The 16,239-nt window shown below is 47.0% G+C and overlaps 1 protein-coding gene across 2 annotated transcripts in view; it reads left to right on the plus strand.

Annotated features, from left to right (window-relative positions):
- The first annotated feature begins 289 nt into the window (after positions 1–289).
- plekho2 (pleckstrin homology domain containing O2) overlaps positions 290–16,239 on the plus strand; it is a 65,461-nt gene continuing 49,511 nt past the window's right edge. Inside the window, exon 1 of one of the 2 annotated variants that reach the window (XM_088296665.1) lies at positions 290–409. In XM_088296665.1, coding sequence (XP_088152791.1) covers positions 401–409 — 9 coding nt within the window. In that variant the 5' untranslated portion in view covers positions 290–400. The remainder of the gene's footprint in view (positions 410–16,239) is intronic. The other variant, XM_088296664.1, reaches the window with a different exon arrangement.

Consider the following 16,239-nt stretch of genomic DNA (forward strand, 5'->3'; position numbering starts at 1 on the left):
ACCACGACCGTAACCTTTTTAAGTGATATAGAAAATGGATAGATGGATGGCTGTTCACCCCCAAAAAGGATCTGGGAGACACCACAATTAAAACATGCTATCCTTTTGTGTGTCAGTAATTTAGAAAATCGTTTTCAGAAAGGCTCCTATTCGACAGATATGATTGAATACTGTCTGAGGTCTCAACCGGAAACCAAACTTGACTTTTTTTGGGCAGCAGCAAAAGAGGAAAAGATGCTCTTCATGGTTTTATAAACAGGCACAGTTCTGTTTTTTTTCATTGACAGGAAGTGTTGGCAGTGTGACCATCGAGGAGGATCCACATTGTCACAAATGCGATAAAACAATATTGAGGGATTTCAGGCCATTGACAGTTCACATAACGGATTTGGCCCTTATCATGGAAAATGTAAGTTGTTACTTGATTCTTTGTTAATTGCAGTCTTGTTTTGTCTTTCAGTTGTCTTAGTCCAGTGCAGAGTGCATGGTAAGTGGTAAGCAAAAGTGAGATTCCAGAACCAAAGTTTGGCTACTTTACAATGCTACTGAGCACATTCACGACTTGTTTTTATTTTGTTTTCACACCTCCACAGCACGTTAGTCCTTTACATCCTGTTGGATGTATTACACTTCAGTGACTGCCATATCAGTTCAGCTTTGGTTAAAAACTTAGAAGTGTATGATTGCCTCAAGGGGACATGGTCAGGGATAGAAAAACAAATATTATTCCCATGCTACAGTTATTTTTCATGAAGAAAACAATTATAGTAAATAAATGGTAAATGCAGAGCACAATATGATGCAAGCAAGCTAAAAAATTATCTGGCAATATAAAGTGCAGAAAAGGGATCAAACGACACAAAAATTTACTTGGGTATTAATGTTAAAGTCTTCAGTGACATTTGTCATTTTGTTTTGTACACAAATCAGAAACTGACACTAAAACAAGCTTGTTGTTAGGTAATTTATATCTGCTTACATCCGTTGAGCAAGCAACTGTCAACAAGCTTCTCATGGGTGCATTTTGAGGAAGTCGATTTAGCAGAAAGAGGAAGTCAAGTACTGTATGGCAACATCCAACATCCTGCAAAGAACTTAAGCATAGCATATAAGCAAATTCTGGTTTTTTGGGAAAAAAAGAGACTTTGAATCATTAAACAGATAAAACTCACATTCCTCACCGTCACAACTAACAAAGTGGCAGATCTAGTTTTCAACATTTATAGATCATGAACTACCGCTACTACTTTTTTCCAACAAAGTGGCAGATCTAGTTTCCAACATTTATAGATCATGAACTACCGCCACTACTTTTTTCCCTAGATTTTGAACCATGTGGCTCATACAACGGTACGGCTTTTCTGTAGATTTTCATTTCACCGGTACGGGCGGTCCAAAGTTCAGAAAATACTATGGATAAATCTCGATTTCTTTCTCTTGGGTCTCTTCTGTTTTATGGCGGATAGGGACAGAACTGGCCTACATATCACGAAAATCCGTGAGTAATATATGTCCATTGATATGCATATTTAAAACTAGATAGATAGACAGAGATGGCCATTGATGTATTGATTATTAATTTATTGCTTGATTGAAGGCCATGTGAAAATAATGCTTGAGTGCATGAGGTCGCTTCGTTTTCGTCTTTGACAATTAATCTAATACATGAGCCTTTGGAGTTGATTTTAAAAGCATTTCTACCAATCGGCACGGCCGTTGTCGGTATTAGATAGGGACGGGTTGCTAGATGTGGACGGGGTCCTTCGGTAGCCTTCGCATCTGCTGATGACGTCACGCGTAATGATATACAGACGCTCCCCAACTTACGAACGATTGTTCGTAAGGTGAATTTGTTCGTATGTTGCTTCAGTGCTCTATTTTGTATTATAATTATGTTTAAGGCCTATATAAGTATATTGAAGGTTTATGTTTAAGGCTTGTATAAATAACCTGTATTGGTTTGTACTGAAAAAAAACATTTAATAAAATGGAGAGAATACGTACAGTACTGTTAGAGAGAGAGAGACACACACACACACAGTATGTACGTAATAAGATAAATAAAATTAAGTTTAACTTACTTTTGGAAGATGTACTTGATGCTTAAGGAGATGATAGAGGAAGAGGAGGATTTTATATCATGAGAGGGTCTTCATCGTCACTGGAATGGGCTTCAAAACTTACTTCCTCCTCTGTAACTTCAATGTAGGAAGAAGTTGAGGGTCGAGGAGAAGCAGATGAGGGTTGATGAGTATCTTCCTTGGAGGATTTACTAGAAACTGTCCGAAAGAAGCGATCTAATGACAATTGCACAGTTTTCTTCTTTTTTTTATCATAAATGATGCGGTAGCACTGTATGGCATCATTCAATTGATTTGGAACCTTTGTGCAACGTTCACTATTTGGGTCTTGCTGCTCGAAGAATCGGATGGCTTTATCTATGAGCGAAAACTCCTCGGCCAAGAGTTTCGTCTCGAATTTCTTCATGGGGACAGGCGAGGAAGGTGGATGCTGGGTGAGCTCTCACAGCGCCAAGCGTCTGTATTAGTGGCGGAAAGAAGCACTACTCGGAAAAAGGAACGGGGCGTGTTACCCTGGGAAACATGCTTTTTTTTCCTGCCGTAGTACGTCTGAACGATGTAATGTTTTGGAACCAAAATTGCAATCTCAGACAACGCAAATTTGAGATCGTCGAAGCTGCGCTTTGAGCCCCAAGTTCACGCAGTAGGTCTCGCAGTACTGATTAAAAAAAAAAAAGCGTTGCCCTGTCGCTCGTTGTCCCGCAAGTAATTTCCTTCGCCGCTACTTGAATACCAGCCGCCAAGCTATCTTGCGCCGCAGCAGTATGAGCTTTATTTGTATTATATCTAAGTCCGTGCACAGCAGCAGCAACGAGCTGCGCGATGACAAATAAACGAGCCCGCTGACAAGAAGCGTTCTAAACGAGTCGGCGAACAAGGCGGCGCTAAGCATGCTAATTGCTAAAATGAATTACAGAGTAATAAGTGCTTCAATGTACGCTCGACTTTTAACAGAAGTCTGACTCGAACCGCGTTTGGTTGGAGAGCCAGCAGCTATGAACAGAAATGTTGTATTCCAACCATTACATATAGAAACATAAAATAAGACGACGGCTACATTAGCAATTTAGCAGACGCTCTCAGACCGGAACGCGGAAACGGAAGACGTCACCACGACAAAGAGGTTCGACGTCAAACGTATTGTAGCGTCTTCAAAGACAACGTCAGAATTCCATTCAGTTCTCGACTTTTAATTCTTACAGAAAATGGCTGTTGGCCGTAACCGATCAAACACCGGGCAACTCGCTCCATCATTTTCAACGAATCTCTCTCTCTCTCACTCAACTTTTCCTTTACACTTGTCTCTTTCCTGTCTTTCCTCACCCACCGCTCGAACACATCCGCACCGCTCTCCTTTTCTTTTACGCATGTGCACACACTCCCATGCGTCACACAAGCTTGTCATAATACTCGCAACACTACCCCCACTCTGGATGGCAATTAAACAATTCCAATCCAGCACAGAAACACGAGCTGACCTACAACATCTATAAAAGGCTTGGTGCCCAAAAGACAGTTGTGACTATCATTCTCTTTTACAAGCGAGGTATCGCAAATGACAGCTTGGTAACAATAATGGGTTCATGTAAGAAAAATGCATATCCAACCACGGTGAAAATAAACGCCACAAGGAACTAATTGAAATCCACTCCTAAGTAATCAGTTAAAGGTGACCGGCAGAATTCCTGAGATAAAACAATTGACAGTGACGTGTCAAAGTTTTTTTGTTTTTTTTTAAACAGCGAAAACAATGAAAATCGCATATGTAAACAACTTCCGCTAAAACGTGGAAGAACTAGAAAAGTTGTATAAAATTCAGATAAGGCACTGAGAACTGCCTAGAACATTCAAGTGCTCCTCACACCATTTAAGTCACCCAGGCACCATCACGGTCGGGTGCCCTGCGTGGACGTCCTGGTCGTTGGACTGGCAGGCCCAGCTGGCGTGACTCACCCACCGCGCCCCCACCACTTTCATGGTCTCCATGGGAAGGGGAGGATGGAATGAGCACAACCGGTGTGGGGTCGGATGCAGATGGTGAAATGGTGCCAGGATCGTCAGTCACGCTTGAGAACAAATCACGCAGGCCTAGATCATTATCTGCTGGGCCGTCCTCCACAGCTGGCGGTGGAACCTCTGTAGGTGCCCACCTCTGAGCTCTGTCCAAAGCCCAGGTGCTCTTCTGGATACGGTAGACCAGGTCGTCCAATTGTCCAAGGACAAAGAATGGCCCTTCATATAATGGAAGGAACTTCCTCACTTTGTTCTTGACGTGGCGCGTACATTTTTACAAGGTACCACACAGGATCTCCAATCTTGTACTGCGAATGGCAACAGTTTTTGTCGTACTGTCTTTTTGCACGTGTAACAGACTCACCCAGAGCTTCTCTGCTGATCATATGGGCCAGCTCCAGCTGTTTGACCTACTCTGGAACTGACGGTTGAAGGTCCAGGTTGGGTGGCAACCTAGCAACGAGGTCCACTGGTTCGCTCGCTTCTTGGCCGAACATCATGACGTTTGGTGCGCATCCGGTGGAACTGTGTTTAGTTGCCCTGTAGGCCATGACAGCGTAAGGAACCATAAGGTCACAGTCCGATTGGCAACGTTCCGCGGTGGAGGCCTGAATCTTCTGGAGAGTAGTGTTGAAACGTTCAACCTGGCCATCTGACTGGGGTCTAAATGGAGTAGTGTGAGTCTTGTCAATGCCAAACAAGCGGCACATGCTTTGGAATACTTCAGATTCAAAATTGCGTCCCTGATCGCTGAGCAGTGCATGAGGTATGCCGTAGCGGCACACCCACTCAGATGCAACAACCTCGGCAACGGTCACAGCTCGCTCATCAGGGATCGGAAACGCCTCCGTCCATTTTGGGAAGTAATCTTGTATGACAAGCACATACCGGTTTCTGCGCTCAGTCTCATTGAGTGGTTCCATAATGTCCTAGGCAATGCGCTCCATTGGGGCCCCTACCTGGACAGTTCCCATTGTGTCTTGTGGTCTCTTGATGGGGCGGGCGTTGGACGCACAGCTGGTACAGGTCCGGCACCAGAGGGTGACATCCTCAATCATGTGGTACCAGGAGTATCGGGTTTGTAGTCTGGCCACGGTCCGTTCAACACCAAAATGTCCGCCCACAACACCGTCATGCATCTGTTTCATCACTTCGGGCTGTAAGTTGCGAGGCAGCAGAATTTGCGGGTAGAATTGGGTGTTGTCAAGGCAGTAGAACTGAAAGACCAAAACATCATCTCTGAAGTAGTCGTTTCCATTTGGACCAATACATCTTCACGGCTGGGCTGCATGATGAAACTGCATTCCAAGGGGGGCGCTCACTGCTGGCCGACATCCAGGTGCATATCGGTACAATGTCAGCATCTGCTTCCTGGGCTTGGCTCAGCTCCCCCATTGTCCAGCCATGAAACAACGAAGCAGATCAGGGGTTCTCGTCACATATACCTGCTCTGTCATATTGACAATGTGGACATTGGTCTGACTGTCTTGGTCTACAGTCTGTGTTTCGGGTCTAGGGGTGCTTTGACTTACCCCACTAGACCCAACACCGGGGTGACCGGTCGTCCATCTACCCCCACTGGACTCAGCGACAGTGAACTGGGGACAGAGTCCAATTCACACTGGACCGCCTGATGTGTGACGGCCGTTGGATGCGGGGAAGGGCTTGGCACTTTGCATGCATAGGACTGGCGGCAGGGCCTTCTGGAGAGGCCATCAGCATTGGCGTGAACAATCTCAGTCGTATTCAGCAAGTTTCTTGAGCCAACGAGCCAACTGCCCTTCCGGCTCTTTCATTCTGGTCAGCCAGCGCAGGCTGCTGTGGTCGGTGCGCACCTTGAAGCGTCGTCCACAATGGCTAGGAGTTGACGTCTCGTCGTGCAGTAGTTCTGTTCGGTTCTTGCCAGTTTGCGAATGCCATAAGCCAGCACTTGCTCCACACCTTGCTGAATCTGCGACAGTACAGCACCGACGCCCGTGTCACTTGCATCGGTGTCCAGTATCATTTCGCCCAGTCAAGTGGGTAGCCAAGGACTGGGGCTGAAGTGAGGTGCCACTTAAGCTCGTCAAAAGCCGCTTGGTGCTCTGCATGCCACTGGAAATGAGCGTTCTTCTTTGTCAGGTTGTGTAAGGGTTTAGCTATTGACGCAAAGTCTTTTACAAACCGACGATAGTACGAGGTTATACCGATGAATCGTCTCTCTTCCTGGATTGATGTGGGAGTGGGCCACATCTGGACCTACTGGACTGAGCTCGGGTCGGTGGCCACACCTAGATCAGATATTATGTGGCCAAGGTATGCAACCTTGCATCGGAAGAGGAAACATTTAGAAGGTTTCAGCTTCAAGTTTGCTTGCTGAAGTTGGTCAAACACCTTGCCCAAATGCTGCAGCATCTCCGTCATGTCCCTGGCCAGCACAATGATGTCGTCCAAATAGACCAAGCAGGTCTCCCACTGCAGGCCAGCCAAAACTCGGTCCATCAGCCGTTGTAACATTGCCGGAGCGTTGCAAAGGCCGAATGGCATGACATTCCATTCGAAGAGGCCCGTCCTGATACAAAAAGCGGCGGCTTTGCATTCTTTTGGGGTCAACTCCACTTTCCAGTAGCCCGAAGCAAGATCCAATGTGCTGAACCATTTGGCAGTGGAGGGCGTGCCCAGCGTATCCTGGACATGCGGTAGGGGATACGCATCTGTAATGGTATGGTCGTTGAGGGCTCTGTAGTCGATGTATAGACGGTACGTCCCATCCTTTTTATGCACCATAACAATGGGTGAGGCCCAGCTACTGTGACTACGCTGAGCAACACCGCTTCGCAGGATCTGTTGGGCTGCATGCTCCTGCTTTTCTCCTGCCATTCTACTTGGCCGTTGTTTGCCTGGAGCGCCAGGATGGGTCATAATGTCGTGCTGGACAAGGTTGGCTCGGCCTAGGTCTGTAGGCCGTGTGGAAAATGTGTGGCCATAAGTGCACAGCAAACGCTTAAGTTGGAGCTGTTCATGGTCATTAAGATCTTGGGAACTCTGGGCATAGAGCTCTTGCAGGTGTAGAGGAACCACTGGCAGTGTATGTCCTTCCCTGAGGGTACACTGGACGGCTTCATGGCTTCGGCTGGCTGGAGGAGCCCGCTAATGGATCCTTCTTTAATAGTCACAGTTTTGGGTTGAAAAGTCGAAGGGGGACCACTTTGGAAGACTGGGCATCAATCAGTTCTCTAGCAACGAGCACCTTGTGCTTCTCGACAAATCCTTTTGTGGGACTGAACATCAGGTTCTATAAGGTGCCTGCGCCTAGATTCACACTGCCCTTCACTACATATTCCTGCCCGGCTCCACAACAACGGACCTGGATACTCTCACGACAAGTGACTTTGGTCTAGCTTCAGCTTGGTAGTAGGGCACTTCTTCGCCAAACAAGATGATGCAATGACGGCCAAAGTCAAGGCGAGCTTCGGCTCGAGCAAGAAAGAGATGACCCAGCAGCACTTCATTGCCAGATATATCTGCCACAACAAAATCAATGGTCACTTGACGGCTGCTGATATCGACAGGTATTTGGGTCTCGCCAATTACGGGCACATCTCCAGGGCCTGCACCAATCAAGGTCTCAACAGTCGAGGGCTGCAGAGGGGGCCTCATGTCGGGGTGAATGGCGTTGTCATAGTGCAGTGGCAGCACACTTCTACGGGCCCCGCTGTCCAGAACAGCGCACACTTTCAGCTCGTAAAGGCGCACGACTATGCACATTGTCTTGTTTGGAGCCTTGAGATGGAGCATAGGTGGTTTGGGGCTGGCGCAAGGGCTACTTGTCTTGAAGTCTTGTTGGGTTTTTGAGGGGAAGGACACTGCTTTTGAATATGGCCCCAGCCTTGACAGTTATGGCTGAGAACTCAACCCTTCTTAAAGTTTTTGTGCTTACTGGGTGAAGAGCTGACCGGAGATGGAGCTTCCACAGCATAATCCTCTTTCTCTCTGACAACAGCAGCCCGGGGCCAACATCCAGAAGTGTGGCGGGCTCCCAACAGCATGGCATCGGCAACATATGATGCAGCCCTTTTAGTGGTCTCATGTCGGCGTGCTATTTCATAAGCATGAGCAAGGGTGGCTGGTCGCTTTTCCAACAACTTCTGAACCATCTTAGCATCACCTAGACCATTAGTAAACACTTCAACAGCAATAGAATCTTGCTCGCGTTCCACTCTGTCACCATAAGCTCCAGCTATTCTACCATAAATGTCATCCCTGAATTCGTGCAAGGCTTCTTCGGGTTTACACACCCGCTGTCTGAGTTCCACAGCGGCTGAGGCTGCATAAGCGGAAGAAGGGCCATAGGCAGTCTCAAGCTCATCTAATAGGCGGTGATAATTCCACATCCATGAGCGTGGGTTACGGTGGACAATGGCCCCTGCTGCCCCAACCAAACAGTATTTAAACTGCGTCGTCATAGTCCTCTCCGACCAATAATTCGCCTCAGCGCAACTCTCAAACTTGTGCAGAAATCCTCTCCATGGTGTGCTGCCGTCGTATCAATCAGGGCGTAGTGTGGGGATCCTTTCTCTGGGATCGTCATCCTCATCATCATTAGTTTGGGGTTGAAGAAAGAAATGGTGAGACTGTCCCTCCCTCGAGTACCGCTGAACACAGGGTTTTGCTGACTGTCTACCGCTTCAATTTGTTTGTATTCTAAATTTTAGCAAGGAGCTGGCGTGCTATATGCAAAACATCCCAGATTAGCAGAGGTAAATGGGTTTGAGTCTGGTGCTTCTATTTTTATGGTGGAAGCTGAACCATAGAGTGAACTGCTGTGCGTGCAGTGGGGTCGTTTCTAATAAAAGTCATAACCAAAAGGGTTTGACCGGAAAAACTGTGGTGGGGCGAGCAAATCCTGCATGCGGTAGCACAATTTGCGTCACACAAAAATGAGTTATAATGTTCACATTTTGCCACAGGCTTGCATTGGTTTTCTCCTCAATCCATTCAGCACGTTTAGGAACACTGTCCAACAGCATACATGCATATTGAGCCTCGAGTCCAAAGTTTTCGCGGGGATATTGAGCGGCAGCCATCCTGTGCTGGCTTAGCTACGAGCTAATGCACGTAGTTATTTGATTAACCACGAGTGCTATATTTCTCGCTGCTCACCACACCTCTTAACGACGTGAGCTCGATCCAGTCCCTTCGTGGTCCCCAGTGTTGTCCGTTTCTGCTTCGACTCTCCTGACCGTGGTCGGGGGACGCAGGGGAGATCCGTCTCCAAGGCTGGAGTTGCTCTGGGATCGCGATCGTTGCACATCGTCGTAATGCGGAGACCTCAAGATCAATAGCACGCCAGTAGGGAGACAGTGGTGTACCTGTAGCCTCGCTTTATTTTGCATGCTCTCTCAATTTCCGCACCCACCGCTCGAACACATCCGCACCGCTCTCCTTTTTTTTTTACGCATGCACACAGACACCCACACGTCACACAAGCTTGTCACAATACTCGCAACACTCTCAATAATAGTTCTCAAAATTATATTTCTTATCAATTCAGCTTTGCTAAGGGACATTTTATTGATATAATCTAACATAAATTTACAATGAACATGTACATTCGTACAAAATGTAAAAAAATTGGTGGTGGGGAGGCACAAATTGTTTTCTTCTTGGTCGGGGGGGCGTCACAGAAAATAATTGAGAAGTAGTGCTATATACAGACATTATATTCATACAATCTTGTAGCCCGAGTGAACCACTGCATTGTTGCAAGTTCGGCAGGAGAAACGTAAACATTCTACTGCTGTGCGGCAGCGGCTTCTCGGGGCTTAGGCGGAAGTGTCGTGGGAGCTGATGCGCCAACGTGGTGATCATGCGGTTAGTTTGTTTTATTTTTGTATTTCGAAAATCAAAATATGCAAATAGAAGAGCCAAGGTTAAAAACAAATAAATATCCACGTTAAGCGTGACATCATTAGCAAGCGCGCAGCCTCCGAAGGACCTCGTCCACATCTAGCAACCTGGCCCTATCTAGTATCGACACCGACACCGTTTCCCCCAAAAGCAGGTCGACCAGTCATGTGGGAGTTGCAGTCCTCTCAATGTTTGTCATCAAGCAACAGCCAATAAAAAAGAGCCAGAAAATGACGTAGCTCCTTGGAGACGAGAATGTGTGCGGCGTTGTCTTGAATGGCTCATCTGCTCTTGAAATTTAACTTAGTCCGAAACCCAACGCGAAGTAAAAAGGGGCTTTTTCTTTTTTGCTTCATACATGAAAAAAAAATACAGTACAGACGCTCCCCAACTTACGAACGAGTTCGTAAGGTGAATTCGTTCGTAAGTTGCTTCAGCACTATATTTTGTATTATAATTTATGTTTAAGGCCTATATAAGTATATTGAAGGTTTATATAAGTATGTTTAAGGCTTGTATAAGTAACCTGAATTGGTTTGTACTGAAAAAAACATTTAATAAAATGGAGAAAATAATTTACAGCATCTCTTTCCGAAAAATTTTTGACATACGCGCGGATATGTTTGTATGTACCGTTGTTTGTAACTCGAATGTTCGTAAGTAGGGGAGCATCTGTATTTAAAAAAAAAACAGTACACTGTACTGTGGGAGATTAGACTGGTTGTGCGCAGACAAATTGTGTGCATGATGATGTTAAAAGGAGTTATTGCTTAGCCATGATTTCACAAACACCTCCAAGTAATTTATTTTGCTGATGCTTTGCTGTATTTTCGGTTTTGGAGATTGTCAGTGATTTTTACAATTGCCATCGAAGGTAACACTGATTTCTGTTTTTCGGGTGCGGGCTTTGAACGTCTCTCGAACCGACGCGAACAGTTGAGCGAGACGGTGATGTATTTTGGAGGTTGAAGAATAACATAATATAGAACAGAAATATATACATAATAGAATAAAAATATTCATAAAAAGACAAAACTGCAGATTTTTGTGTCTTGGAGTTGCAACACTACACCCAGTTTTAATACTGCCCAACAGGAATTCAACCCACAAATTAACTTTAGAAGTTGGCAACTTGGCAAACATGGCATCTTAGTTTTATTATAATTCTGGCACATGCATGCATGCCTACATCTAACTTCAGAAGCGGGAATTGCACAGCACTTATTCTGATTCGAAGTCGGACCTGTTAAAACCGTAAACTGTGCCCTGCGTTATCAAAGTGTTTTGAAATGATATTTTTGTTGAATTCCCACTGCGCACTACTTTTTTCTTGAACATGTGTAAAACACTTTTAAAAACAAACAAACAAACAAACATAACTAATACTAAAACCAACTAAAACTAATAAAAACTATCAAACCCACCCAGAAAACAGACAACAGTTTTTTTTTTTTTCAAGTTTCCGGTTTATTGTCGTCAGCAAAACCAATCGCAAGACACACAAGGATGAACAACTTCACGCACTCACAATCACACAGAGGGACAATTTAGAGCATCTAATCAACCTACCATGCATGTTTTTCGAATGTGGGTGGAAAATGGAGTACCTGGAGAAAACCCACGTAGGCACGGGGAGAACATGCAAACTCCACACAGGAAGGGGGGTGCCAGGATTTGAACTCTGCGCCTCTGAACTGTGAGGTGAATGTGCTAACCAGTCAATCACCATGCTGCTCCTTGATATAAGATTTTTGATAAATTTCAGTCTGGTTATCGTCAGCAGTGTTGGGCAAGTTACTTCCAAAATGTAGTACTATATTTCATGTTACTTGCATGTGAAAGTAATATGCTCTTTTACATTACTGTCTTTTTAATGACTTACTCAAATTTAAGTTACTTTATTTTTTTTTAATTGGGGATCAATTTATTTAAAAGTGATTTTGAGGAGGGAAAGGAAAATGCAAAAATGTCTACCGCACTATAGCTGTCAAAGTTAAGTCTTAATGAAGATATATAACTATATATATATATCAGGTTCATCAATTAGACATTCAGACACGGCACTCAAAGGAGAGGAGAAACTCAGTTCAGGTGATTTCTTGCGAGGAGGGCAGAGGGAACTAACAATTCCCTGCAGTCCTAAACAAACCACGCCGCACCGCCTCTGTTGGAGAGCCTAGGCTGGACTGTATAAGTGACTCGGCTCAAAGGTGATATGCTCTTTTCACCACCGGGTGTCGGTTAGAACACAAGGATGAGTCCAAGATGTGGGTTGGCAGTTTTAATGGTTTCTCATCAACCAACACGTAACAGCACAGGCAACAGGCAGACAAACATGGGCACATTGGTAGAAATTAGATGATAATGGAGTTGCAGAGTGCACCGGTGTGTATGTAGGAATGCATGTAAATCTCCGTGGGTGCGTGTGAGCTAGTGTACAAGTGAACGTGTGTACAAGTGTATGCGTGGTTCTGTAAGAAAACAACACATAAATGCATGGCTCAATTGAACAGATTAGTTGCTGTAAATGTACTTTGCATGAGCTAACTACACAAAGCCAAATGAGACATGAATCGACTTTGCGTCAATAAACAATGGCTGTTTACGGCCGTGGTCGGCCCACAATGGCGGCGGCAATGAGGAACGCGCACTGCCCAGTAAACGGCAGACCTGACGTACATAGATGTACAAAACTATCCAAGGGCGTGCACCATAGTGGAGCACAACTTCCTAACACACAGAGCGGAACATTTAGATATTCACACGCCGAGTTTAGGAACACACATTCAGTTACGCGGCAAACTTCAAAGGGAGCGCGGCGACGGAGCACAGCAAGAAGCACGGCGGTGACGCACAACGACAAAACCAGACTAGACAGGAATACATATGACGATGCCTAGCGGCGCGATGAATAAGCAATGTAAACAATATAAATACACAAGTGTATTCACTTGAGGTCAGGAACGAACACGAACACCAAGGCATCGAACACATCTCATGCTAGTGGCTGTCGGCTAACAACTGCTGCGCAACAGGAAATTGTCGCGAGAGCTCGGCACTGACGCGATTCTAATCATATAATAAGCACACAAACCATGACGACATTCAACCTCAGAAACCTTTCTAACAGCCGCCCCCGAATGTTCGAAGTATAGTCGCTCCTAAGAAAGGTGATAGAGTCCCGAATGTCTCACAGCAGGCTGGTCTTGATTGTAGCGATGTCCTCATCACCAGCCGGGAGAGCTGGCAGAACGACCAACCTGGCCACTGGCCTGATGTAGTTGCGCTCGCCGATCTGCACATCAACAGAGCGGACGTGTCCATCATCGCTGGGATGGACTTGGGTGACGTGGCCCTCGAGCCACATCGCCCTTGGAAGCTGGGGGTCCACCAGCATCACGACAGCGTCCATGATGATATCAGCTCTGGTGGATTGCCACTTCTGGCGTGTCTGCAGGCTGGGTAGGTAGTTACGCAGGAAGCTGGACCAGAAGTGGTTTGCCAAAACTTGGGAGTGTCTCTCGTGACGACGGCTCAGCAGGTCAGTCTCTGGATACACAATCTGGGTAATGATCCATCTGGCCGCCCCATCAACAGGACATTGGGTGTCACAGGATCGAGGTCATTGAGGCTGGATGAGATGTATCCTAGTGGCTTCGAATTAAGGATCCCTTCCACTTCAAGCAGTATGGTCCTTAGTACTTCCTCTGGGACTGGCTGGGCTCCCACCATGGTGTACAAGGCTGCCAACATGGAACGTATCTCCCTTTCCCACGTCCCTCCGAAGTGGGGTGTGGCAGGTGGGTTGAAATGGAAGCTGATTTTCTGCTTGGCTAGCTGTTGCTGTAGATCTGGGGACAGGGTCGCGAATGCCTCTCGCAGATCCCTTTCTGCTCCTCTGAAGTTGGTTCCCTCGTCCGAATACAGCTCAGTGGGTGTCCCTCACCGTGCTATGAACCGCCTGAGGGTCATCAGGAACGGGTCAGCATCGATCGTGTTCAGAAGGTCTAAGTGTACGCCTCTGGTGGTGAGGCATAAATATGATGCCCCACCTCTTCTCCGTGCGTCTTCCCATCTTCACCTGGAATGGCCCGAAACAATCCATCCCCGTGGATAAGAAGGCTGGCTTGAAGAGGCGTAGCCGAGCAGGTGGTAGGTCCGCCATCTTGGGGACAGCAGGTCTAGCCTTCCAGCATCGACATTCTGTGCAGGTATGTTGGTAGCAGCGTACTGCTTTGTGGCCACGCAGGATCCAGTAGGAGCGGCGTATCTCAGCGAACACTCTCTCTGGTCCAGGGTGATGCAGACGGCTGTCAAAGTCTTGAATGAGGAGTTTAGTGGAGGGGTGGCTGGGATCCAGCGCGATAGGATGAACTGCTATCTGGTTGAAATCCTCAGCAAAGCCTACCTTCAACGCGAATGACCTCTTCATCCATTTCAGGAGACAAGGTGAGTAGTCGGCTGCTGGATGAGACAGGCTTGCCAGCCCTCAGGAGCCCCAGCTTGTCTGGGAAGCTACCACGTTGGGATCGCTTGAGGATGAGGATCTCTGCCCTGCGGTAATCTTCAGCAGTATGACCGCTGCTCTGATCTGCCGCCCCCTGCAGCTCCTGCACTGTGGCGTTTAACATGTCCTTCCAAGTCATATTGCGTCGCATCTGCGGTGCTGACTGGGACTGTAATGACTCCACAGAAGGCAGACTTCCTTAACTCTGAGGTATCGTCATCCTTATCAAGTCTAGGCCTGACTGGCCAATTTTCTGGGGGTTGGAGAAGGAATGACGGTCCTTGACTCCACCGGTTGGGTTTCAAAAGGTCTAGCAGTGTCTTGCCCCTTGTGATATCATCAGCAGGATTCCTCTCTGCGTCGATGTATCGCCAGGCATCTGGGCTGGTGAGTTCCTGTATCTATGCCACTGTAGTGCCAACAAAGACCTTGAAACGTCAGGACTCCGACTGCAGCCACGTCCGAACCGTGGTGGAATCTGTCCACAGGATTGTCTGTGTAATCTTCAGCGTGAGCTCCCACCTGACGAGCTTAGCCATTTGGGCTCCTGTGACAGCTCCGCACAGCTCCAGTCTGGGCATAGAGAGGAGACGCTTGGGTGCAACTCTTCAGCGTGCAAGAGGGAAGGACAGGTGGACTTGACCTTGCTTGTCGCTTGTTCTCAAGTACGCCACTGACCCGCATGCTTGTTTGGAAGCATCGGAGAATATGTGAACTTCATGTGTGACGCTGGACGAGTCTACCTCAGCAGGTAGGTAGGCTCTTGGTACGGTGACTTGAGGGAGGAACCTTAACTCTTCTTCCCAGCTGTTCCATGCTTGTAGGAGGTCTTGGGGGAGAAGAGGATGATCCCAGCCTCTGTGCTTCTCCCAGAGGCGTCGGACAAGCATCTTGGCTTGAGTGGTGTATGGGATCAGGAACCCTAGGGGGTCGTACTGACTGGCTAAGACGCGGCAGATGTTCCGCACCATACTCGATTTGTCGATGTTTGTAACTCATAGTGTCCATATGACAGTGCCAGCTGAGTCCTAGTGTGTATTCGGGGGAATCCGACTGGTCGTGGGGAAGATGGAGCTCAAAGCAGTCTGATCTTGCCTGCTTGGGTAGGTCTTCAACAACGCTCGGCATGTTACTTGCCCACTGCCTTAGGTCGAATCCGCCAGCAGCTAGGAGCGCTCGGAATCTGTCCACCAGACGACTGGCTTCTTGAGGAGTAGGAAGACTCTGCAGGAGGTTGTTCACATAAAAACATCTCTCAATAGAGAACCTCACGTCATCTTCTGGTTGGCTATGTTTGGCTACACGGCGTTGCAGGGTGAACGTAGCGCAGCAGGGGCTACAAGTGGTACCAAATGGAAGAACTTGCCCCTCGTACACTTCTGGAGGGTCACCTCTGATCAAGTCACGCCAGAAAATCGAAGGAGGGAACGGTCAGCAGGGAGTAGGTGGACTTGATGGAACATCCCTTTAATGTCTGCAGTAAGGGTGACGGCGTGTTCCCTAAGTGCAGCAGCACTCCCAAAAGCGGGTCCAGGCAGCAGTGAATAGTTCAGGCTCTGGCCTCTATACCTGTTCAGTAATTTTCCAGGACTGCTGGAAAATAGAATCAGGACTCTAAGCGCAGACACAGGAGGATGGATTTAGCAAAGATATTTATTTTTCCAAAAAGACAATATATATAATGATACGCAAGACCGAAGAAGTGCAACAAAAAACGCTGGTGGAAAAACTCACACCAGGGGAATAACG

The sequence above is a fragment of the Idiotropiscis lumnitzeri genome, chromosome 5 (genome assembly GCF_059441095.1).
Source record: "Idiotropiscis lumnitzeri isolate Australia: NSW breed Sydney's pygmy pipehorse chromosome 5, RoL_Ilum_1.0, whole genome shotgun sequence".
Lineage (NCBI taxonomy): Eukaryota > Metazoa > Chordata > Actinopteri > Syngnathiformes > Syngnathidae > Idiotropiscis > Idiotropiscis lumnitzeri.